Raw genomic sequence first — 24,343 nt, 5'->3', positions numbered from 1 at the left:
GTATATTTTATATCCATTCACAGAAATGTGACCAACATTTGTCAGCCAGCAATCCAGCAATGATCAATCACAGCATAGCACAACACCACACACACACACAAAGGTGAAAGTGAATTGATCTTTGTCTTTCTCCCGACATAGCAGTAATCCAATCCAGGACTTTGGCATCTAGGTTAATACACACAAGTGCAACACACCCAAGTATGTGCCTGGACAGAGCACACACAAGGAAGCACACAATGTGCACTTGTTAGCTGTAAAAGCATCAGAATATTAGCAGGAATCTTCTGGCAATGGGGCAATGTGACTGTATTGGATATTTGCTTGGTTGCATACAACGCTGGGTGCTGAATATGCAGTGCATATGTGAAAACACATTTTCTACAGTGCACTAAAAGTATTGAAAGTCACAGTTGTCTATAGTGCCCTAAATAATTCAGTGGTATGGACAATACCAAGTTCACTTAGTCACTAATGGGATAGTAAGTTAACACAACTTATTCTGAAGACAGTAGAAATGCATCCTGTCTCTTAATTGTCTGCAAATTGTGGATTTTTTTTGGAGCATCCCACACTTGGCAGAGTAGTGTTTCATAATAGTAAAACTTGCAAGCTCCTCTGTTTGGGGTCAGCACGACATGGTTTGCTAAAAAAGGCTTTCATTGATTTCCTTTAACCCATTGAAGAGATGTGGAGTAACCCACCAATGATGACAGTCGAGAGTTTTCCTACATTTTCTGCCACTTCCAAAGAAAATAGTAAAAGATTCTAGACTGTAGATTTGCTAAATGAATTTAAAAAAATATCTTGTGTAGCAAGAAGGTCCTGAGTTCAATTTCATCATCAGGCCGGGGTTTTTCTGTGTGGAGTTTGCATGTTCTCCCCGTGTTTGCGTGGGTTCCCTCTGGGTACTCCGGCTTGCCCATAGGTGTGAATGTGAGTGTGAATGGTTGTCTGTCCCTGTGTGTTAGCCCTGCGACTGACTGGCGACCTGTCCAGGGTGTACCCCGCCTCTTGCCCTATGACAGCTGGGATAGGCTCCAGCTCCTGCGACCCTGAAAAGGACAAGTGGAAGCAAACGGATGGATATCATACAAGGACCATACATCCACAAAGGAGAACTGACACAGTGACTGTCACCACAAGACTATCCACTGCTGAGGTAAATCGAATCAAATCCACTGCAGATCTGCGATTTACAACTTTTTAACTTTTACAATTTGTAAGTTTAAAGTTGAACAAAAATAAAGTTTGCATCTTGTCACAAATGAGAGTAAAATGAAGAATCCTGACTATGTGGATTGGCATGCTGTCTGCAGAGGTCATGCTGGCCTCCTAAGGGGGAAAAAGTCAGTCTTTTACTGATACTGTAAATCTTTGCAAAGGTGCTAGTTTCCTTTCAAATAAAAAGTCACTTTACGGTTGCAGTTGTATACAGCAGCTCTCTTCTACTACAGACTTCACAAGTGTTGTTTTGTTTCTCGATTCCAAGATAAACTGAGATTAATATTTTCATTTGTCTGTTCTCTCCAGGTACTCAGGCTTCCTTACACAGTCCAAAGACATGCAATTAGTGGGGTTGGGTTCATTAGTGATTCTAAATTGCCTATAAGTGTGATTGTGAGTGTGAATGGTTGTCTGTCTCTCTGTGTTAGTCTGCCATCAGACTGGTGACCTGCCAATGGTGTTCCTTCTCGCCCTATGGTAACTGGAATAGACTCCAGCATCTAATATAATACAATATAATACATTTCATAGAACAATTTTAAGTATTTATCCAAAGTAAAAAATCCCCTCCCTTAGAGATAGGGTGAGAAGTGAGCCAACTAGAAGGGGCTCAGAGTAGAGCCACTGCTCCTCCACATTGAAAGGAGCGAGAGATGGTTCGGGCATCTGACAAGGATGCCTCCTGGTCAACTCCTGGATGAGGTGTTCTGGGCCCCGGAGCAGATCCAGGACACGCTGGAGAGATTATATCTCTTGGTTGGCCTGGGAACGCCTTGGTGTCCACCCAGACTGGAAGAGGTGGCTGGGGAGAAAAACGTCTGGGCTTCCCTGCTTAGGCTGCTGCCCCTGCGACCCGGGCCCAGATAAACGGAAGAAGATGGATGAATAGATAAATAGATAAAAAAGGCCCGGGCTAACTTGGCTAGCTATCTGATCAAGTTCGCATTTGGTCCAAATCTATCTGTGTTCACTCTATTTCACTTTTCACCTTGAAACTAAATAAAGTTGTGGAATTGTTCCTACTGAAGTACAAGAGTAATTTTTACAGATGTAATATTTGCGCTTCGATCCGAAACACTGAACTAAATGTCTGTAGAGTCACACGGAATAAACAACCAGCCATTCCTGCCTTCATCAAAGGCCCACGTAAAACAGCAGGCTGCAGAGAAATGCCACAAGTTAACACCACACTGCAAGTTTAATCACTGCTCTGAAGCCCCAGGTCAGGGGTTTAGCACCAAGGAGTTCAGTCAGTATTTATCCCAGTAAGAAGAGCTATGGTGTCTCTCTAGATCAGCAACACAGTTGCTGGGTCAACTGCTTTTTCATCCAGCACTTCTGGGTCACCATTGTAGCAGCAAGAGCATGACCACAAGCGATCTTTCCCAAAACACATAAAAGGCTATTGCAGATTTGTTACAGTTACATTTTGTTACAGATGACATAATTGTATAAAGCTGCTTCAGTATCACTTGAAAAGCTCAGAGCCATTACTTATGTTGTTAGTAACATCTGTAATCTTCGTACAGATGTGAAAAGGGTCTGAGACATGTTTGTGGACTACAGCTTTGATCATGATTTACAATCCACCATGAGCTGTTTCTGTGAGGAAGTGAACTTTCTGATCATTTACCAATACTAATTTGGTGATTATAAACAAATTTGATTCAATGATAATTATTTAATTATCATTATTGCGATCTATCACAGTAACTAAATCAGTTACTGACCTATACTGACTCATATCCCAGATGAAACAAATTGTCCCTATTTATATAAACACATATGCATGCTTGTGTATAATCTCCACATATTAAAACACTTTCTTCTTCTCCACTTGCAGAGGAAAAAACTTACTGAAAGAAAAAACGATATCCCCATTCTCGACACACAAACAATAAACTGCACACACACACACACACACACCCTGGAGGCACATGCCTCAGAAGGCAGAAAGCACAAAACAATGCTGCACCTCCTGTCTTGTGAGACACATTATTTAACTGCACAGAGGAAGGCGGAAGCAACGTTTCTGCAAAACTGTGACTAATGCCAAAAATTGTAATTACACATGAATGTTTGCTCATTAGCTTGTACTCAAAGTTTCCTGCGCCTTAGCTGGTGCCAATGTTATTTTTCAGTGGTAAGAAGATTTTGAAATATTCTGCAATGATGCACAGCGTTAGGTGTGCAACAGCATCAGTTTGCATGAGTTTGTGGAGATTAAAAAATAAAATAAAACATGTAAATAAACTGAAACAAAATGTTATCCATGTTGCCACTCCCACATAATTTGGTCATAGACACAATGGTAACCTCTCTGTTTCAAGCAGGGCTGCAGACAGACACACAGCTCCTCAACTCATTAACAGCTCAAGTAGTTAATGTTCATGTACACCAAGCATGACTTTAGGAGGAGTTTCATAGGTCAGGTTTCAACAACCTGGCCTGTGCACATATTAATGTTAGCCACTTAACTATTAGTAATTACCCGACAGCCACCTGTTACCCATGTGTTACCATGAACATAGCGGCTAGTATACTGTAGTTGGAATGACAGAGCAGATTACAGACACACAGAGTGTGGACAACTAACCTGAGCAAAGAATAGAGCAAATCTGGAGCAGAGCAGCCAAATCAGATGGGTGAAGCTGAAGAGCTGAGCTGCAAAGAGCAGAAGACTGAAGTGGAGCAATGTGAACTGTGGATGAGGGACATTCTGCAGGCAGATGTGGATAAATGATGAACTGTTTTTCATTGTTGTAGCCAACTTTATCCAAAGGTTCCTGGTAGCGTTTCCACAATGCTCTTCTTCTACAATTATGAAATTATTTAGATATTTTGTATTGTGTTGTTTGTTATACTCTTTGCTTATTCGTAGGTTCTAAATGTTTACAATTTATAATAATTTTTTTTTTTTAATTGTAAAACCACTAAACTTGAACTGAAATGCTGAATTTTGTTAAACCTAACTTATAGTTGGGGAAATATATTGGAAACAGACCCAAAGCAAAACTCTTACTAAAACTAAAACAATTTAATATTTTTCTAAAAGATTTTTAGTTTATCAAGTCTTGGAAAAAATCCTGCTATTTAAAGGGAAAAGCAGCTAGCTCTGTAGGCTAAATGTAGCTTAGCAGCCTAGCTTACAGAGCGCAGCCCAGTGTAGCACAAACATCAGACTAACAAGGATCTAACTCTGAAACAAAAAATAGGTTAATTCATGAAATACTGAACGATCTCACTAAATTCCGCTATAACTAAAGTTAAAGTGCCAGAAGGCTTTCCCGATTTGGTTTTCTAATTTGTCAAGGGTGGTGCTGAAAAGACACTTGGTTTTGAGCCTGTGTAGACTGTGGTCATAGTTAGGGTCACTAAAATCAGTGAAAGTTCAGCCTGGAAGCAATTTCCACTAGCCATAATGTGTTTTGATAGGACTATTTTCATAAACTTGTTTTAGGTTCTGAACATTTGGCCTTGAGGATATCATTAAGAGGTCAGCAGGTTCATACGAGGAGAAAACTGTAAGAAACAGTATTGATTAGACCTCTCTTCATGTGACCTGGGGCGTAATCTGAGCTGGAATTAACAGGCAAATTCACCGATGTTCCATCCCTCTTTGTCACTGATTCCACTGTGGTTAGGGGGATCAGTGCTGTCAATGTGTTCCAGCTTAGGAAATACCTTGATTACAAGGCCTGGAAATAACCTAATCTACTGTAACTCTGAACCTACCTCCTTCATGCATCTACTTGTATTTTTATGGAACTGAAAGAACGCAGACTGATCTGAAAATGAAAGACTTTCTGTCAGGGTATATTCATCATCTCTAAGAGGTTTATTTAAACTTGGTCATATCCCGAGCTCAAGAATCTTCATAGTATCAAATTCAAGTGTTACTAGTAGGGCTGGGCCATATCATACCGTTCACGGTAATACCGGTGTAATGTTGGGCAACGATAAGAAAATGAAATATCGTGATAGGTGGGTAAAATGTGCATGCACAGTGCCTTTGTTTACATACGCACATGGCGGCGACGCAGAATGAGAAGAGCGAAAGTGGATCGTTGAATGAAACGGATGAACCAGGATTGGTTTGTAAAAATGCTGCAACTTCAGTGGTGTGGAACTGGTTTGGCTTTCATCCGTCAGATACACAACAAAGCACTATTTTTGGTAGCGCATGCTAGCAGGCCGTGGTTATTACCGTGTTTTTTTGGAAAATACGGCGCACTTAAAATCAATCCTTTGATTTTTCTGAAAATCGACAGTGCCCCTTATAATCCCGTGTGCCTTATATATGAATTCTGGTTGTGTTTACTGACCTCGAAACGATTTTATGTTCACGGCGCTCGAAAATCTGTCAAATGTTTCAGTACGACTTTGCTAAGCTATAAAGCTGCACCGCTTGATGGATTGTCGGAGTATTACGGCTATCGTAGGCAGGAGCCTCGCGGAGTGATAGTACTGTGCTTCAACATAATATTACCGTATTGGGTGTGTATAACCTCTTTTTAGGTTTTGTGGATATTATACGTGGTTATGCTGAGGATATGTCGGTCAGTTTCCACTGGAAATGCATTTTGGTTAAACTGTCGGCAGGGAATTTGCATTTGCACTGTTAAATTTTCATATAACTTTAATGCACTTAAAAAAGCTGCTTGTTTAAGTGAAAATACATTGATTTTTTTAGTTTTTTAATTTTTTTTTGCACTAATAAAGTTGAGGAGTATTTTGTCTAGTTTCAATTATATCGTCAGCTATATCGTTAGCGCAAATTTTCAAATGTAAATCGTGACAAATATTTGGTCATATCGCCCTGCTCTAGTTACTAGACAACCGCACTGTGGATCTCTCTTTCCTTAGTTCTTTATTTTTTCTTAAGAACATTATCTGAATTGAGGCCTGGAACTTCATCTATGAACAGTCCCATTGGGTCACACTGGTTCTGGAAGGACAGTGTGGTTTGAGATAAAGAATGAATCAGGTTTGTCTGTTTCACTGTTTGGTGAAATGTGACCAGTACCTCAGGATAAAAGAGTCAAAAATGCTAAACATACATATGTAATTAACACATTAAAGCTGGATTATGAGCTTACAGCTGAAGGACATTTAAATATGTTGCCTATTGAGATCTGCTATTTGGCAGCTGCAATCCCACACACACACACAAGAAGCAAGAAAACTAGAGAACTATTCCTGAAAATTAGTTAAAGAAGAATAAATGTGGTCATACCAAGACTTGTACAAACCCTGGTTTTGCCTTCTGTACTGTATTTCCAATGATATTTGCACATGGCTCAAGAAATTGTTGCACTTATCACTTATTTTCCCAGAAAAATATGAAAAAATGAGGATTGGTTTGAGACTTTTGCACAGTAATGTAGGACTATGGCAGGGCCAGATAGTAGACTTGGAATTCTTAACATTATTTTACACTGAGATTAAGATAAGGGGAAAAGTCAGAACAGGACAGTAACGGGATTGTGATCTGGAAAATATCAAAAATCAACTTAATCTAGTGAAAGGAAAATATCTCAAAACATAACTTTCGTTTTCCAATAACATGCTCAATCATCAAAACAAGCTGCCAGTGCTCCAAGCTTCCTTGTTTTCAGAAACACCCTCTGTAAAGATTAATGAACACATCTCTTCGAAATAGACTTTTTTTGCTAGCTAAACACACAAATACAACAGCACCTCTTCAACAGATAAAGCTGTTTATCAGAAGCATACTGATCCTGTGTGTGCAGACCAGCTGTCAGCATGCTTAGGTAGAGATCTGAATCCCTAATCACATATTTTACCAACATTCTTCATCAGCTAAAAAGTTACATCTATCAAAATGCATCACACAGAAAGGTGACAAAGTCGCAGAGTAATGCCATCTCAGGGTTGTCTCTGTCTCCATCAGATTATAATGGTGTGCACACTGCAGCACTCTCATTAATGCCTCCAACAGCCACGGTTTCCTCATTGAAGCTGAGGACAGTCCATTTTCCTGTCTTGAAGAACCCAATCTCTTTCCCTACTAATACTCACATTTCTACTTGTTTTGGATTCCAAGTTTTAAAATCTGACATCTGGTAAAAGACATCAGGAAACAGAAATGGCGGGGAAACATGTATGCATCGTCAAACATGCATCTTACTAGAGTCTCAAAATAATAATTATTTATACTGGCCCTTGGTGCAGCTCCTCATTTCATCAAGAGTCATAAAGTGAGCAATTTTAGCTCCTTTCTCTTAAAGGCCAGTCTCCCTCCCTCTTTCCTCTGATTGTCTTTGCCCCCACAGACAGTGTTTGAACAACAGCTGGGTGGGACTGCTGTGCTTACAGCCTTTCACTGACATAATTAAAATCCAAAAGTAGAAAAAAAATGTTGTAGTCTGAATCCTAAGTGTTTACTCATTTCTTTAAACAATTTTTTAACATGAGTACACATCTGTAATGATACTAACTCACTGGCCACTTTGTGAGGTACAGCAGTTTAGCTACTCATTATGGCAAATACACACACATGGCAGACAGTTCATATGATCACAATGACCTGCTGAGGTTCAGGCCAAGCATCAGAATGAAGGAAAGGTGCTTTGAAGTAACGTTAAACATATCATGGTTGTTGGTGCCAGAAGGGCTGGTCTCAGTATTTTAGGAACTGCTGATCTACTGGGGTTTCCCTTAACAACCAAGGTTTACGGAGAATGGTCCAAAAAAGTGAAAATAGCCTGTGAGCGACCTTGACCATAGGTCAGAGGACAGCTTTGAGCTGATAGGAGGGCTACAGTCATTAAAATAACCACTCGTTGCAGCCAAGAGCATCTCATTTGGATGATAGGGTCAGGATGGAGCCGTCCTGCTGGCATCAATGGCTCATGCTGTGGAGGCTGAGCTGAGTTTGAACACCACTGCCTACCTGAGCATTGTTGATGACCTTGTCCATCCCTTTATGACGACTGCCTACTCATCTTCTGTGTGTTATTTGTGAGCTATAACACATCCATTTGTAATTTACCCTTAAGCAAATTTATGTCTTAACAACATTTTATTTACTGCCACACCTCATGCCGAGGAGCTTTCTCGCATTAGGAACTTATTATTGTGGAACTTGTGTTGCAAGTTTAGCTCTAGGATTTATTTGCACAAGCAAACCAGAATGGCACTTAACTGCCTAGTTGACACGACACACAGACTTCAAATAACGATCAACCTTTTTGTGCCACAGCTGGCAGCACCTCACCAGAAGTCAGGCCTGCTGTAGACACACAGGCATACAGTCATTGCAGAGCCACATGATGAAAAGAGCCACCAAAGCCACTGTGGGTGTAGCTGCAACCTAATTAACCCACATAATATCATTTCTCAAAGGGATTAAAGCTGAAGCTTTGTCTAAACTTCAGATTCTAGTCTTTAATGTAGAATCTGTTATCTAGGTGCGTTCTGGTGCCCCTTTTGCAGCAAAGAGAGGGAATGAACTATTTTTATGTTCTAACCGATTATAAATACACTTTAACCATATATTCCACACCTGATCACATAATAACAAACAAAAACAAAAAAGCACCATTACCTGAGACAAAGAAGAAAGGCACAGTATTGATCAGCTAACTGGGTTTTATGATGATCCTTTTAAAAGATATTATAGAAGATATTATTGGAATGTTTCTATTAATACTAAAACATTTGCGTTTGTGTAGTTAAAAAACCGCAGTGTTTAATGTAAAATAGTCTAATCGGTCTTACCCGTGCTGCTCATGGTGCCAGTCAGATATATTCTCCAGTCAGATGATGCACAGTAAACAAGTCACTATCCACATTAACAGTACATGGATGCAAAGCGCGCAAGCTTCAGTGGCAGCCAGCCGAATGAATGACAGAGAGATGTTTACACGGGAAAGTGCAGCAGAGAGTCCGGCTGTGCCTGGCTGCTGACGCCGCACAGATTTCCACAAACAGCTGCACCGTGAGGACAATGTCCTGCACACACTGCAGAACTGCGCTGCCTCTCCGTACAGCAGACGGTGCAGGTTGGGTGTGGGCGCACGGTGCAGAAACGCTAGTGTCAAACTCGAAAGAAGAAGGGATTGAGCAGTGTCCGGTGCGTCATTTCAAAATAAATGTCAGTTTGAACGCTGACGGTTAAGTAGCGTATCTGTGCTCTATGTTATAAAATGTAGCAGAAATGCGACCTTTATATCTGGGCTACTGGGAATCCCAAAGCTACTTTTTACTCTCTGTTTGTGCGAATTTGATCTGAAAATATAATAAATATATGGAATATATGTATAACAAATAAATACTGGCAAATGTTTTTGTTGGAACTTGTTATTCTGTTTAGATTTTAGGGGTAAGCGTCTCGGGAGAGTTTTTCCATCACTCAAATAAAAGAAAACATTTGGAGATGATCGATTCCTTCTTATTTCACTAAAATGTATTTTACTTTGAAGACATAAACTGCAAGCTTCCTGTTTGGATTTAGGTAACAGCGGCCGTGTTGTCTCTTGAAGCTTCAGCATCCAGCCGGCAGTTCCAGAGCAGTCATCGGGCTGACAGCGCCACTGCGCTCATGGCTCGGGATTTATGGGAATTGTATTTTTCTTAAAGAAAACCCGCCGTGTAATGACAGAGTATCCAGCGGTGGACTACATTCCTCCTGGTATAAAGAAACCTCATTGTAAAAGTCGTCTTTGTTTTTGAATACTTATTTCACAAAAATTCATTCTAATTTGAAATAAATCTGTTGCTAAATATACAGGTAAGGAAAGGGTTCTGTGGTTCAACACTAATATATTTAATGATTTTTTTAAACTACTGCTCCTTGGACAATCAATGTCCAATTAATTATAAAATAAATTATGATTTTGCATGTGAATTAAAGTCACTCCATACAATAGCATAAATTCCTAAAATATATCGATAACACATATCGATTTTATCATGATCTTACTCCTATTAACCACTACCAATACAATTAACCCCACACAACTGAAATTCGTAAATTTTGACAACAATTTCAGTCATCATCAAAGTAAACTGGACCAATGATCTTATTTCAGCTTTTGTTTTGCCTTCTGCGACAACGTGGTTGTGACGTCATATCTCCGCGACAAGAAAAGGGCTTCATGGGCACGCCATCATGTTGAAAGGTTTAAAGCTAAACTTTGTTGTTGCATAAAATCGACAGAATGGATGTAAACGAGGAATATGGCAACAGTTACGGAATAGAAGTTATTCTCGGTGAGGGCGGGAAAACAGCCCCGTGTTGTTCTCATGGTAAGTTTACTTAGAGTAAGCCAAACTGAGTTTGATGTCTTATTTTAAAGTTGCTTAGCCTTTTTATTGATATATTTAGAACAAGATTGTCTGTGATATTATACATGTAATCAAGGTATTTTAGTATATCCTGCCTATAGTAGCTAGCAGTAATAGGGGTGTATTTCTGAAAATGAAATCTACTACATGTGTACATGTGTATATAGTACACACGCTTACAGGTGTCGTGCCAAGGAAGGCATCTCCGACAGTTTGTTTACCCTTCGTCTCCAGCATCCACTGGGTTGTCCAAATCACGGACAAACGGTATCTCTCATTCTTCATTTTTAGTTCACAAACACTTCTTATAATGACTAACTACTCCTGAAATTTTGCAGATGTTAGCTCTTTATACAGCAAAGTTACAGCTCCCCACGCTGGGGGAACAAATTCCGTCGTGGATACGTACCTTGGCACGACCGGTTTGGACTTTCTTTTTCAGTGATCAGTGGTTGTTGATCAATGGTCACGAGAATTTGCGTAATTATGACCTTTGTTCCTTCAGTGGGCTGGTTTCAGTCATTATGCAAATGTACTGTTTAAGTCTGGGGAAACCTGCAGTCAGCTGAGACGGAAGACGTCACTTGGATGATGACGAAACGTTTCTCCCACTGAAAACGCTCCGTCCAGATGAACAGAATCAACTTTTGGGGACTTTCTTTTCCCTTTAAAATTGCTTTGATTCTTTGTGCCACACATACTGCAGGGTGCAGAACAGGGCCGTGCAGAGAGGTTTAAAGGGTGCTCAAAGTTAAAAAGGGGCACATTGAACCAGGCTGAATAACAACAACACATTCATCAAGAATCTAATATGGGAAGGGCAGGGCTGTGTTGATCTGAGACTGTAGACATTAAAAAGTCCATAGGAGAGATGGCAGCTGATTAAACAAGTGTCATGAGATAATAACAAAATGCAAAGATTGGTGACAGCACTTGGAACCATAATTCAATTCAATTCAATTCAATTCAATTTTATTTATATACCGCCAAATCACAACAAAAGTCGCCTCAAGGCGCTTACATAAGGCAACAAAAAACTGTGAGAAATAATTTAGGCTCTGCCTGTGATTCACTCTTTGCTTCTCTTCTTCCTTCCATCCCATCATTTCATATAGCACTCTCCACTTGCTATGTGAGAACAAGGCACAACTTGCTATTGCAATAAACTATAATCTAATTATCCACACCTAACAACTCTTGCACTTAATCTATAATAAAATGATGAGAGAAAAATGTTATAGCCCTGCCTTTAGTAGCCTCACACAGCTCCTACTGTTTCCTCCTCATGTCCTTACCAGCCATGTCTGGACAATGTTATATCATGAGTAATATTGTTTTTAAAAATCCATCTAAATAAAACACACACATGCACGCACACACAGTGACATTTTAGACCTTCTTCAGAATACTGTATATACTATGGGCATCACGGTGCTGATCCAGAATCCTTACATTATTATTTATTACTAGAGCTACAATAATAAAGCAATGAGGAGGGGGAAGTAATAAATATGAAATAATGTATTTATGATGATTCCATTTGTTTCACTATCCACTCTGTGCAGGGGCAAAGCTTATTACATTTTTAAACTGTAGAGATACAATAATTTCACTGCTGTAAAATCCAAATTTTGTCTTATTTAAAATATAAATCTAATATAATCTGCTTCTTAATGTATGTTCTTTAAAATACAGCTTGTGTTTTTAAATATATTATAATTATTATTATATGGACATGCATATTAGATCGTTTTTTAGTGAAATATAATCCCTCCAGAAAGGCAGGAAAAGCCCGGAAACTTACTTTAAAACTAAATGTGTTTCTAAATACTTTAAAACTAAATATGTTCCCTAAAACGGTGACAGAGCTACAGACCCATGACAGCCTTACACAGGTAGCCAGCAGCTATGACCAGCACTACTTGTGCAGTTAATAAAAGGACAGGTAATGTTTGTCGCGCTGTTGCACACACAGCACGCTCGTTTGTTTCAGTTCGTCAGTTGCCACAAGACAACTTACCAACGTGTACGTAATAAGCTAATACTCCTGGGTGCTATAGACTACAGTTTACGCTGTACACCTACTTACTGGTTTTGTGGCATCAGTCTGTGTCTCTGAGTTAACTTGTGTCTCTCCTACAGCTCCGGACCGCTAAAAATGCGCGTGCTCTTTGTGAGCTCGTTCCCGGCTCGTAACCAGCGCGTTCTGCCGTCAAGGGCGATCATTGGTTAAATGTGATCATGTGACTGATGCAAGCCAGATCCTTTTATTTAGCAAAACTGTGATTAACAGTTAAATATTATTGTTGAGGGGCACAGACAGGACTCCGCACGCACACACACATAAAAAAAATAAATAAATAAATTTTTTTGAAAAAGTTGCCTCAACAAAAGGGCACTTTGGGCACCCATCAGGAAAGTGGCGGGTGCTCAAGCCCCTCTAGCCCCCCCCCTGCACGTGTCTGGTGCAGAAAACATTTCTCACATATTTTGGTTGCAGTCGCAGTTGTCTGCTATACATCGTTTGACCACATCTCTATGGTGCTCTCGGGCCATTTGAGTAGACTGAACTCATTGTGAGGTTCAAGAAACCAGTTTGAGATTATCCAAACTTTGTGACACGGCTCGCTATCCTGCTGGGAGCAGCCATAAGAGAATGGACAAGGTGGCAGAACTGGAGTAGGCTGTGGTGTTTAAATTATCAGCTGGTACTAGGGAGCCCAAGTGTGCCAAGAAAATAAGCTCCCACACCATAACAGCAGCAGCGCCCTGAACTGTTGATACAAAGCACATGCACCCATCACTTCATGTTACTTACAAAAAATTTTGCTGTCCAAACATCGCTGTAGAATTTTTAAGTCATCAGACCAGCCAATGTTTTTCCAAATTTGTGAGACCATGCTCAAAGTTTTGTAGACTCACTTACCTGTTCTTAGCTGAAAGGAGAGGCACCTGCTGAGGTATTATGTTGTGCATTCAGACATGCTCTTTTGCATGCCATGGTCAGCTAAAAGCAGATTAACTATTCTTCTCTGGCTTCAACGCCATCAGGGAAGCAGTTTGGCACAAAGTACTGACCGTTTTCTGTAAACCCTAGAGATGGTTGTCTCAGTGGGAACACCAACTATGCTACATTCAAAGTGACTTAAATTACTTTTCTTTACGATTTTTATGCTCAGTTTGAATTTCAAAACTTTAAATACATTTAGTTACTGCCATGCTATTGGGCGATTAAATATTTCTGTTTAATGAACAGGTGAGCTGAAGACTTTAGTCCATGTTTGTGTGACCTTCCGGGGTTAGAAATGACCCATATTATTCTTCTCTGTGGAATATAACAAACTTTTAACAACTTTGTATATTTTGTCAGGTCCTACCTTGCTGTTTGAGAAGGTTTGTAAAGGAGGAGAAAAAAGTCGGAGGTTTTATGCATGTTCGGCCTGTCGAGATAGAAAAGACTGCAACTTCTTTCAGTGGGAAGATGAAAAGGTAGGCTTACTGGAAAATTCCAGAGCTCATGATAAAACGATGTATGACATCGATCAGTTTGTTTCAATTCACTTGCGTCAAAGGTTTCAGAAGCCAGGCTGCTGGCCAGAGAAGCAGAGAGCCAGTCAACGAGGCCCCCTTTCCCCCATAAGGAGTACTGCAGCAGGTGAGATTTTATACTCATTTTGCTTATCTTAGGATGTTTATAAAGCTTCATTTTATTTATTTAATGCTGATTTTGTATGGGATGACTTTTAGGATATTTGTATCTTGTCCTTCAGATTTCAAAAGTTTGTCTCGCTCCCTCTGGATGAGAAGAAGTTCTGTCAGGACTGTCAGATTCTGCTCCTGCCAGACGAGCACAGCCTTCACTCTGCTCACATATCCACTCCCATTACTGCAGCACAGCTGAGGAGGCCCAGTGCACTGTTGCGTCCCCTGAACAACAAGAAGAGCAACGCACAGTACCTTTTCACGGACCGCAGTGCAAACTTTCTCTTGGATACTTTAGCAGGTCTGGGATACAGGAAAATACTGTGTGTGGGCACACCCAGGTGAGACAGACACAAGTGTGACCTTTGAATGTATCAGAAAATTTGTCTCGGTTATAGTGAAGCATCTTGTCTGAACTGCCTCGATGAATCAGTTCATCTGGTGACTTAAAGCAGAAATGGAGCCATTATGTAACCTAAGGTTTCTAATTTGACTGTGACGAGCTCAACTATGATGATGGAAACACACTAACCAAGTCCTCTCTGCTAATGTACATCTTTCTGTACAACTACACTTTGTGATCTCTACACCCTTGGAAAAACACTACCTTCAGTTACATCACATTCTCAAGAAAGTGGCAATGTAGGATTTTGAAGTTCATACCATAGGTGCATCTAGTACGAGGCTGAGGGGTAGCACTGGTGATCACCTGAATTTTTACTTAATTTTGGAGAAGTCTCTCTGTCTATTCCCACTGCAGCATGATTTTGCCTTCACCGTGGGTCACTGTAGGTATGGCATTTGACAGGTGATACATCAATTATGTGTAACTGTCATATACTGAAGGCTAAATATTTTGATTAGTCAAATCTCAGTTAAATGCTTTAAATGTTTAACGCTTACAGATGTGTTTTTCATCAGTAATGAGATTGTTGCCTTTTGGGTCAGACTGCAGGAGCTGATCAAGCTGCAAAATCTGGAACAAAAGCTTGAGCCAATAAAGAGTCTCTTGCTGGACATTGACTTTAGGTAAGTTTGCTAATTTATGCATCAGTTGCTGCTTTCCTGTATATAATAAAGCATTCCAGGTGTTTGCACATAGGCTATTTTGTGTATATAAAATCAAGGTGAGAATGAATTGGACTGCATTTCACTGAGTCTAACATGTTTATACTGCAATATTCACCCTCTTTGTGCATTTCAAAGAATGATGACTGAGCAGAACATGGTGGCATTTGAAACCGATGCTAATGTTTCATAATGAGAGAAGATTTCAGGACTGACTGAACGAATATATATGGACTGGCAGTACGTTTCATGACATTACAACCTGATCATCAAGGCCAATTCCAGCTGTCATCAGCCAGTAGAGTAGTGTAGCTTTAGTTACTATGTCTCAGTCTAAATTCTGCTATGTAGCTTTTCAAGGTACTTGTATGAAAGGTTGTGTGTTGCTTTATGGAGAAGTTACCACAGGATGTGGGAATCTGAAGTTTAGCCATTCTTGAAATACTGTTGAATGACAGCCAGTTGTTGACTATATACAGATACCATCACAACTATTTGGCTACTTGAGAAATACTGGTTTTGTTTAACTGGACCTCCTTAAATTTTAATTGAATACCTCTGGGCTTGATGTTCCACATTGTTATAGTGGTGTGGTCAGACTTTTTCATGTTCTTATCATGGGCATTGAATGTCAGGGTACTTTTTAAAAAAGATTTTATCGATCTTTTCTCAGTGTGAAACCATTGTAGAAGATACATTTTTACCCCTTAATGCCTAGTGTATCATATGTGATACAAATTAAAACTCATATGTTCAAATAAATATTTCATTTTTTTATTGCCAAAAGATTAAATAAACACTCCATAAATCTTTTTTAAAAAATGAGCAGTTATTTCATGGATCAGGCTTCAAAGGTCAAAAGCATATATACAGGCACAAATATGTACTTGTGTATATTTGAGCCGATGACCCTGGAATCAGATTTGGGGAGGATTTCATCAGACTTTCTGAACTTGTGCAAATCTATAATCCTTTGTAGAACCTACAGTTCCGAGTTTTCCATTGTTCTAAGTTTTGGTCTCATGAGTGCTGTCAAGCAAATCCTTTTTTTATGCTGGCAAAGATAAACTACCAGTTGTAGTCAGTTGATCAAATTATTTACAGGCCCTGTCAAGGTAAAAATAATTTCAGTGCCATCTGTTAAAAGATTTAAGTGTATATTTGAGCCTTTAGTCATTAAAGCTTTTATGCTGTACAATCGTTCTACGTAGTTCAAAGATATAACATTCATAGCATTCATCACAATGATGAGCATATGTAAACTTCTAAGCACAACTTTATGTAGAATATGATAATGGTATCACAGAAACTTCTGGGAACAAAACTCCAAGTGGTTTGGCCAGACCTGATTGTCCGGTGGTCTCAGGAAGCGTATGGCGGGGTACAGGGGTTGAGTGAACTGGTGATGAGCTCTGTCGAACACCGGTGTCATGGCTGCTGAGAACTTTTGCAGGACAACCATGTTTTTTGCATCGTAAAATATCAGCTGGCCTTTGTCATAATTAACCCACACTCCCACTTTTCTAATTGGAGTCTGCCCCACTCCTTGACATGATATGTGCCGGTTGTTGTGCCATGCGGTCAGATTGCGGTTCTGAAACTCCACGCACCATGAGTTCCTGTTTCGGCCCAGCTTGGCGCCCTTGTCATTGCCCTTTCTCTCAAGGGTGTCATAGGCTACACCCACAGCCCAGGCTGAGCAGCAGCGGACATTTACCTCCCAGTAACTCTGACCTGCTGTGATGGGAGAGGACCCCAGAGCACAGCATACCTTATCAAACTGAAGGGGATGTTCTGGAGCTGGGCAAGCAGAGCCAGAGAAGGACATGCCCCGCCCCTCTGATGTCACTCTGATCAGATTATGGCAAGACTGCCTGTCGATCATTATGGGGAAAGAATCTGAAAAGAACGAAATTAATGAGATTTTGATCTTTTGTTATTATCAGAGTTACTGTAAACAAATTGTAAACAAATGTATTATTACTCGTGATTGTAGCAGATGGCGCCGCATATTTGATTTGACAGGCTATTAGTGTTACAGGGTGGGGATGGGGGGGGGGGGGTCAAATTGCTTAGGAAGTGGGATACTGGAGCACAGCATACATGGAAATGGACTGACAATATGGAACTGATGGAATGCTTCTAATGAGAGAAGACCAATGCATGTGGGAACTATGGATAAGTAGAAAGCCAACATCCACACTTATTAAGAAGCACCTGGTGGCTCAGTGCATTAGCATCAACAGCTCAGCAAACAGCTGATATCGGCTATTTGGATCTACTAAGTTGAGAGTTGATGGATTTGATGCCATGATCATCAATACCTATATTTTGACCTAAACACCATCCAACCCAACCAGTTTTTTCACACAATGACTGATTTATTTGTATATGCAGCAAATGAGTAATCTGGAGCAGACATTTACTGTAGATTGCAGGGGGGGGGAAGAAAAACGTTTAATTTTTTTGGTGTTATTTTAACCAGATAAAGCATCCCTTGGTTGGCCTACTTTGTTCTGTCATGCTCCCAAAGTACACCTAACTTCACTCACTCTGCTGCTGTAAATGAGTTAGCCTGATAGCATGTAGATGTAAGCATCTTAGTACCTAAGAGTAGAGTCTTCCTCTGCAGCCTGGCCTTGAGGTTTTTGGCGATGGAGGAGAGTGTTTTTAGAAGCCTCTCAAATCTCTCTTCATTCAGCCTGATTTCCTTCTCAGACGTGTCTGGCTTCTTAAGGCTGGAGGAGTGGTGACAAAGATCAAAGTGAGGCACAGAGGTGTGATTTAGACCTGTACGGGGATGAAGCAGCAAATGTAAAAGGTGCAGCGATTTACCTTGCAGTCTCAGAGTGACCCTTGAGATGAGACATAAGCAGAAATACTGGTTAAAATAAAAGAACACTACTTATAGCTTTGTTATTGAGCTGTATGTAAATCAGACCTGCTCGCTTTCCTTCGCTGTGGTGCTTTTACTCAACATTCTCTGGATGCTGCTCATGCTCTTGGTGACCTGGTCGTGGTAGTTATCCCACTTCTTTAGAACCTGGTCCAGCTTGGTCCTTGTATGCCTCAGGTCCAGCTCCAGGGAGTCCAGGATCACCTGTTCATCCTGCTTCAAAATGCACCGCATGTTCTCAAAGTGCTCTCGAACCTGCTGCTTCATGACCTCTGTGGTCCTCTTCAGGAAGGAGGGTGATTAAGAGGACATGTTATTAGGGATTTATTATATATCATTGCTCTGTTTGCAGTCCTTGGACTTGGTGGTCAGAAATGTATTAGGTAATTTTTCAGTGCTGGTAGTTTTATGTTTTTACTTACAGAGAGATCGGCCTTGCGTTTCTTCAGAGACTGGATGCGCGCCTCAGTCTTGGACGTTTCAGCCTGCAGCTCCTGGATACGTCTGGTTAACTGCTCCTGCAGACAACAGGACACTTTTTGTATCATAAATGATCTAAATGATCGGTCTTTGGCACCTGATGATTCTATGATCTATCTATCCCGTCATACTTGTTAATCAGTTCCTGCTGTTCTTTAAAGAGTTAGACACTAAACTGAGATTTATATGACAGTATTCCTTTTCTTTTTTGGGGCTGCTGGTTGCTGAGCTCTCGAATAAAGAAAAGTTTTATAGAGAGAAAATGCACAGTGTTGCCTTGATTAGGTCACAGTCATTATGGCCTATGACCCATGCGTAGATAGTGGTAAAATCTCTAAAGTCTGTGTGTAAGAATCACAGAGTAAATACTTCATGCAGTATTGCATTCGCGCCCTGGAGTTCCCCCACCCCTGACCTACAAGATGTTAATCCACAAGCCGGGTTTATGGAGATTGGCAGCACTAGAGCGACTTATTAATATTTAGCAGCTAGTTTTAATGCTATAGCCGATTGGTGTATATTCCAGCCAATCAAAACATCTGTACCTGAGAGGGTTGTGCGGTTTTGGCAGCCTTACGCTGTAGTTTGGGTGAACGAGAAAAAGGTTGAATAGTGCCGTCACTGCTGGCGTCCAGTGGAGTGAAGCTCAGCCCGTCTTGCAGTAGGCTGTGGATGCCTTCAGAGGGCGCTAAAAGATTAGTGTAAACGGCTGTTGACGTTCCATTACCGAGGGAGCACGACTCTCTTTCTGCCATTTCTGAGGACTGAACAAAACAATAAAAACAGATTACATTTCTACATAAACCATTCTCTCGTTTACCTTTATTTCAAAAAGCACTTTCTTGGGATTCTGCTGTGTATTTGTGTGTGTATAGATTAAATTAACTCGTCAGGGCTATGAAAAGTTCGAGAAAACCTGTCATTTCATGCCAAGCCTTTACCAAAAATCTATTCCAGATCAGAGTTCCAAGTCTGACCTACTGTAATAATTTAAATAAAATAATAATAATTAAATCCAATGTTTGTTTGTTTTTTATTCAAGTTTCAAAGAGACGAGTCTGTTCTGTTGTGTACTGTTTAATAAGGCAGCATATCTGGACTAAAGGATATTCTTTAACCATTATCAAATAATGTTGTTTTAAGAACTTCTTACCTGAGTTCGCTGCTGTTTGTTTCTGTAACGTTGTGCTAGAAGTGCAGGATGGGTATGTTCCTGGGTAACAAGCTTCAGCTTGCAGCACATAGTCAGACACCTTATCCTTCCCTGCTGTGTTGTTACCTAATGTGCTGTATACCAGTCGTCAATAGGCTCAAACTTGTTCTTTCTTTTTTTTTTAACCAGCGTCCGGAAGCACTGAACAGTCTGTTGCATAATAAAAAGCCAAACAAAATCTTTCTGTTTCAGGTATGCTCAGTTCTACAGTCAAGATGAGTTCTGTCATTACAACATGTTTAACCATCACTTCTTTGGTGGAGAGGTAGGAGTTGAGCTGATGTCCTGCTAGTTCAGTCAAGCTTTCCATCAACAGCCGAGTTTGATAAAGCCTTCTCTCTTATCAGTCATCCAGTGCAACCCTGAAGAACTTCCTCAGAGAGTCTGACGGGGAGAAGGTGGCAATGGTAGCCGACCCTCCGTTTGGTGGTCTGGTGAAGCCCCTGGCCAACAGTTTCTCTCTGCTATCTCACACATGGAAGAAGTTGCAGAGCTCTGGTCAGCACCGCTGTGGAACTTTCAGAATTAATTGTTTCTTTTTATATTTATGACTTGTGTCTTTTTTTTAATAGGTATAAGATGCAAAAACAAAACTTTATGCTAAAATGTTATCATAATTTAAAGTTGATATGGCTAACATGTTAGCAGACACACAAAGTGGAGCAGCATTAAGATACATTTAGAAGCTCTATTGGGTGTTGGAAAGGAGGTTGGTTGAGAAGTGTAAGACTTTAAATTATACAGACTAACAGCAAAACGAGCTAAAAGAGGCAAAGACTGTAGATTTGCTTACAATTCTTTTCTCTGCAGGTTAGGGTTAAGCTAAAGTTATAGTAGCAGCAAGTCATTGCATGGCTCAAGGAAAGAGACTTTTTGTTTACTATTAGAACTATTACTTTAAATGAAGAAATCTAGTGTTTGACTGTAACATGCATGTTGTGTTTGTGTGTGCAGACAGCAGTAATGCTAACATGCCCATGATCTGGATCTTCCCTTATTTCTTTGAGCCTCGGATACTGGAGTGTTTCCCATCATTCAGCATGTTGGATTACCAGGTAACAGCAAGGCAGCAGTTTAGAGTCATCAGCTAATATTACTCTCTGCGTACGTATAGCTTTAGGTTTTTCTAAACTAATAACATTAAGTGATGCGCTATAATATTTACTTGCATAGACAATTTTGTCGAATGAAAAGTTCCACTGACTCGTACTCTACCCCTTATTATTTATGTTTATCAATCAAATGTGACATAGAGACAACAATTTATGCGCATTCTTAAATGGAAGTCATTTAAAATGTGTTTTTGGCTCCTGCTTCAGCTGCAGCATGCTGACTCACACATAGTTACTGTTATTAGACTACAAACCGAATCAAGGCTATGCTTTTTATCAATGCTCCACTTTCCCTAGATCCTCGAGCTTACTTTATTTATTAAATATTTCAGTGCACTTTACAGTGGAATATTATGGCCACAAAAACAAATAAAAGATTTAGAACTAGAAGTAATGAAGTTTCAGTTTTAAAATTTTCAGTTTTTCTTTTGAACCAGGTGGACTATGACAACCATCCTCTGTATAAACATGGAAAGATGGGCAGAAAACAGTCTCCTGTCAGACTCTTCACTAATCTTTCACCCAGAGACATCATCCTTCCCAAAGAGGAAGGTTACAGGTTACAACATGTTCACTCAGTTAAATCCAGACGTGTTCAGAAATAATGTTGGAGATGAGAATGTCTTAAAGTATATGTGATAAAACATTTGAATAGATTGTTATCGGTTTGTGATTTGATGTTAACTAAAAGGGCTTGAGCATAGACTGACCAAAGTCATGTTTTTGGTTAACTGTGGAGAATAAAAATCATCTGTTAATTTTCTCAACTGTAAGAAAATCCTCGCCATAAAAAGGGCAAAGTTATGAGCTACATTTAAAAGTGTTTAATTAAAGATATCATATTTAGCACAAAGTTAAGAAGGCGGTTTAATGGGGAAACTAATGGATGCATGAATTCATTGGTGTTATTTGTCATTAATCCCTCAGCTTCATTTAAAAATGGGGTTGGAGTTTTGTTTTGGTATTTTCAAGACTTTCATATGTGAAGAAATGAACAGCTCATACACCGCCAACTCCAGGTTTTCCTTGTGCAGTTAATAAAATGCATAAACACATGAGAGTTTTGTGAAACACAAACTGTCAGACGTCTGTCTTTTGTGTGTATTTAAGCAACTCTGCACATTTGAATTTAAAGTGTTTAATTTGTGAATGACCCTCTCGTTTTTAGATTTTGCCCTTTATGTGAGAGATATGTCTCATCCCTGAACAAACACTGTGCGAAATGCAACCTCTGCCCATCCAAGGTACGAAACTCGTGTGACTGCATTTTATTTTTAAACTGAAAAGGCACTGCATCAAGTTTCCGTTGAATCTTTGCATGTCACAACCTGTATTTTCTGTGTTTGCAGGACGGCCGAGAATGGAAGCACTGCTCAACCTGTGTGAAATGTGTGAAACCGTGTAGGTCGATTAATCACAGATGCAAACTGATGTGCAGTTACTGATTTCACGTCACACTTCCCATATATTTCTTGTGAATTTATTTAAATATCTTTCCTGTAAGCCTGGGAGCACTGCCAGTCCTGTGGCCGTTGTGCCCTGCCAGACCACCCATGTACCACCCGTGAAGGGAAGGAGGGCTGCTTTAACTGCGGAAGCCCAGAGCACAAACGTAAAGACTGCTCTGTCAAACACACACACAGGTTCAACAGGTGAGCCAGGGATCTGTTCCTGTTAAGGGATAAATCTTGTCACTCCACTCTACCCGTAAGATTTAATATTTACACGTCTTAACTTGCTCGTCTGTGTTTTACTCCTCCAGACATCGGACCAAAGCCAAAGTTGGAGGAAAAAAAGGATCCCCCCAGTCCCTCCTCAGACTCAAAGCAAAGAGGAAGTCTGGTGCAGCTCGCAGAGCAAAGTTGTTGGCTGGAAAGTCTCTGTGACTTCAGTAGTCAGGCAGTACCTTCTCAGCTGTGCAATCCAAAGCAATATTTTTTTTCCTTTTCAGCATGGTTTTTTTGGCAGTGGTTTAAAGTGTTGTAACAGAATAAAACTTGAAGGGCGAGTTTGGTTTGTACTTTTCTTTAAATGCTGAACTGACAAGTAAAGCTTTCTGTGGAGGTTTCCAGGTCCACAGCTAAATTTCACATCCACATAATATGGCTTTGTATTCAAGTGTTCTCAAAATACTAGCTTATCACCTTCAGCCAGTACAGAAACAAAGAGCAGTAATCAGTCCTTTTTGATCTCTGTAACGCTGCAGGTTTTTCCAGGGCCAGCTAGTGTACAGTGGGTTTTATGTTCTCCCCCTATAGGTGCAACTAAAGCTTTTTGCATTAATTGCCCATATAATGTAGATTGCACCTGTTTATCATTTTGACTTAGTCTAAATGACTTAGTCTTAGACCAATTTCATTTACAACTTAATTTCCTACAAAATTAAGAAAGACCCCAACAATCAGACAGGCAACAAGATGCATTTAGCATGTTGGGTGATTTAAAAACTCCCTTTTAACAGGAAGAGACCAGCACCAGGTTTAGAGAGGAGCAGCTATTGGCTCAAATACACCTGCTGAAAGACGTGAAAACCCAAGAGCAGCAGCAAAATGGATAGAGAATATGCTGCAGTTCACTAAAATACGTGTCCTTGTGTTCACTATAGGAAAAATGGCTTTTCTCAAGTTTTTCAGAGCTCTGGACTTAAACCTGTAGGCTTGTTTCTGCCCTGTTATTCCCTTTTCACAAGCTCTTCCTGTGAGAGTATTCTGACATTAAAGATTTTATGGCTCAAAAAATTTCAGTGCACTTCTGAGTATTTCAGCAATTTTGTAATTGCAGTTAAGAATGGCTTTATAATAGGTTTACAGTCCTTGGCAGGTGTCTTTGCACATTATAACCACTTTCTAAGAATGAACAGCAGGATCTTATGCATTTAATAGATCATCACTAGCATAGTTTAATTTTTCCTGTAGTTTCATGTTATAGCGTTCTACTGTTGCACCACATCTTGAGTTCATGTTTGGCCAGCTGATGGCAGCATTGTTGAGGTTTACTTAAAAATCTTTCCCACCAATCATTACATTTCTTTAAGTGTGATTTCTCCACACTGCAAGTCGGAGTACAGATATAGACATTGTTTGGGCAAGCTCTAATAGAACAGGGTATGCAGCACATCCTGCCAAAATTATGCACTGAACCTGACAGTAATGGTTCTGGTGATGATGAAAAAAAGACAGGAGTGTGACACTGCTGCTTCAGTGATGTTTACCTGGTTCAAGCAGTGAAGGCTTCCAGACCCAAGAGCACTTCCCTCTTCACGGTGGATGTAAACAGTGACTGATTTTATGCTTTTATTCTGACAGCCACCTTTGATGGAATGATCCTGTGAAG

The 24,343-nt window shown here is 40.1% G+C and overlaps 3 protein-coding genes across 16 annotated transcripts in view; 1 reads left to right on the top strand and 2 right to left on the bottom strand.

Moving 5' to 3' along the window:
- ablim2 (actin binding LIM protein family, member 2) overlaps positions 1-9,265 on the bottom strand; it is an 88,518-nt gene extending 79,253 nt beyond the window's left edge. For 11 of the 14 annotated variants that reach the window (XM_040016778.1, XM_040016789.1, XM_040016791.1 and 8 more), the window contains exons 1-2: positions 8,971-9,265; positions 6,121-6,175 (exon numbers count right to left, since the gene is read on the bottom strand). In XM_040016778.1, the coding sequence (XP_039872712.1) occupies positions 6,121-6,160 (40 nt within the window). In that variant the 5' untranslated portion in view covers positions 6,161-6,175; positions 8,971-9,265. Of the gene's footprint in view, positions 1-6,120; positions 6,176-8,970 lie in introns of those variants that run through there. The other 3 variants (XM_040016792.1, XM_040016786.1, XM_040016793.1) reach the window with 3 other exon arrangements.
- A 1,043-nt stretch (positions 9,266-10,308) lies between these two features.
- On the top strand, positions 10,309-23,015 carry zcchc4 (zinc finger, CCHC domain containing 4). Its single transcript, XM_040016794.1, has 13 exons — positions 10,309-10,500; positions 13,910-14,028; positions 14,112-14,194; positions 14,310-14,582; positions 15,190-15,270; positions 20,091-20,163; positions 20,246-20,396; positions 20,853-20,953; positions 21,448-21,569; positions 22,179-22,254; positions 22,360-22,411; positions 22,515-22,662; positions 22,773-23,015. The coding sequence occupies exons 1-13, from the start codon at positions 10,413-10,415 to the stop codon at positions 22,894-22,896; spliced, it is 1,491 nt and encodes a 496-aa protein (XP_039872728.1). The 5' UTR covers positions 10,309-10,412; the 3' UTR covers positions 22,897-23,015.
- si:dkey-219e21.4 (nuclear factor 7, ovary) lies at positions 16,068-20,076 on the bottom strand. Its single transcript, XM_040016797.1, has 7 exons — positions 19,839-20,076; positions 19,231-19,449; positions 18,628-18,723; positions 18,251-18,487; positions 18,145-18,164; positions 17,917-18,047; positions 16,068-17,208 (listed from the first exon to the last, which is right to left on the bottom strand). Exons 1-7 carry the CDS (start codon positions 19,926-19,928, stop codon positions 16,610-16,612), a joined length of 1,392 nt encoding a protein of 463 aa, XP_039872731.1. The 5' UTR covers positions 19,929-20,076; the 3' UTR covers positions 16,068-16,609.
- Positions 23,016-24,343: the final 1,328 nt, after the last annotated feature.

The sequence above is a fragment of the Simochromis diagramma genome, unplaced genomic scaffold (genome assembly GCF_900408965.1).
Source record: "Simochromis diagramma unplaced genomic scaffold, fSimDia1.1 OVJJ01000695.1, whole genome shotgun sequence".
Taxonomy (NCBI): Eukaryota; Metazoa; Chordata; class Actinopteri; order Cichliformes; family Cichlidae; genus Simochromis; species Simochromis diagramma.
The sequence above is the reverse complement of the archived record's forward strand: the minus strand, read 5'-3'. Positions and strand labels throughout refer to the sequence as shown.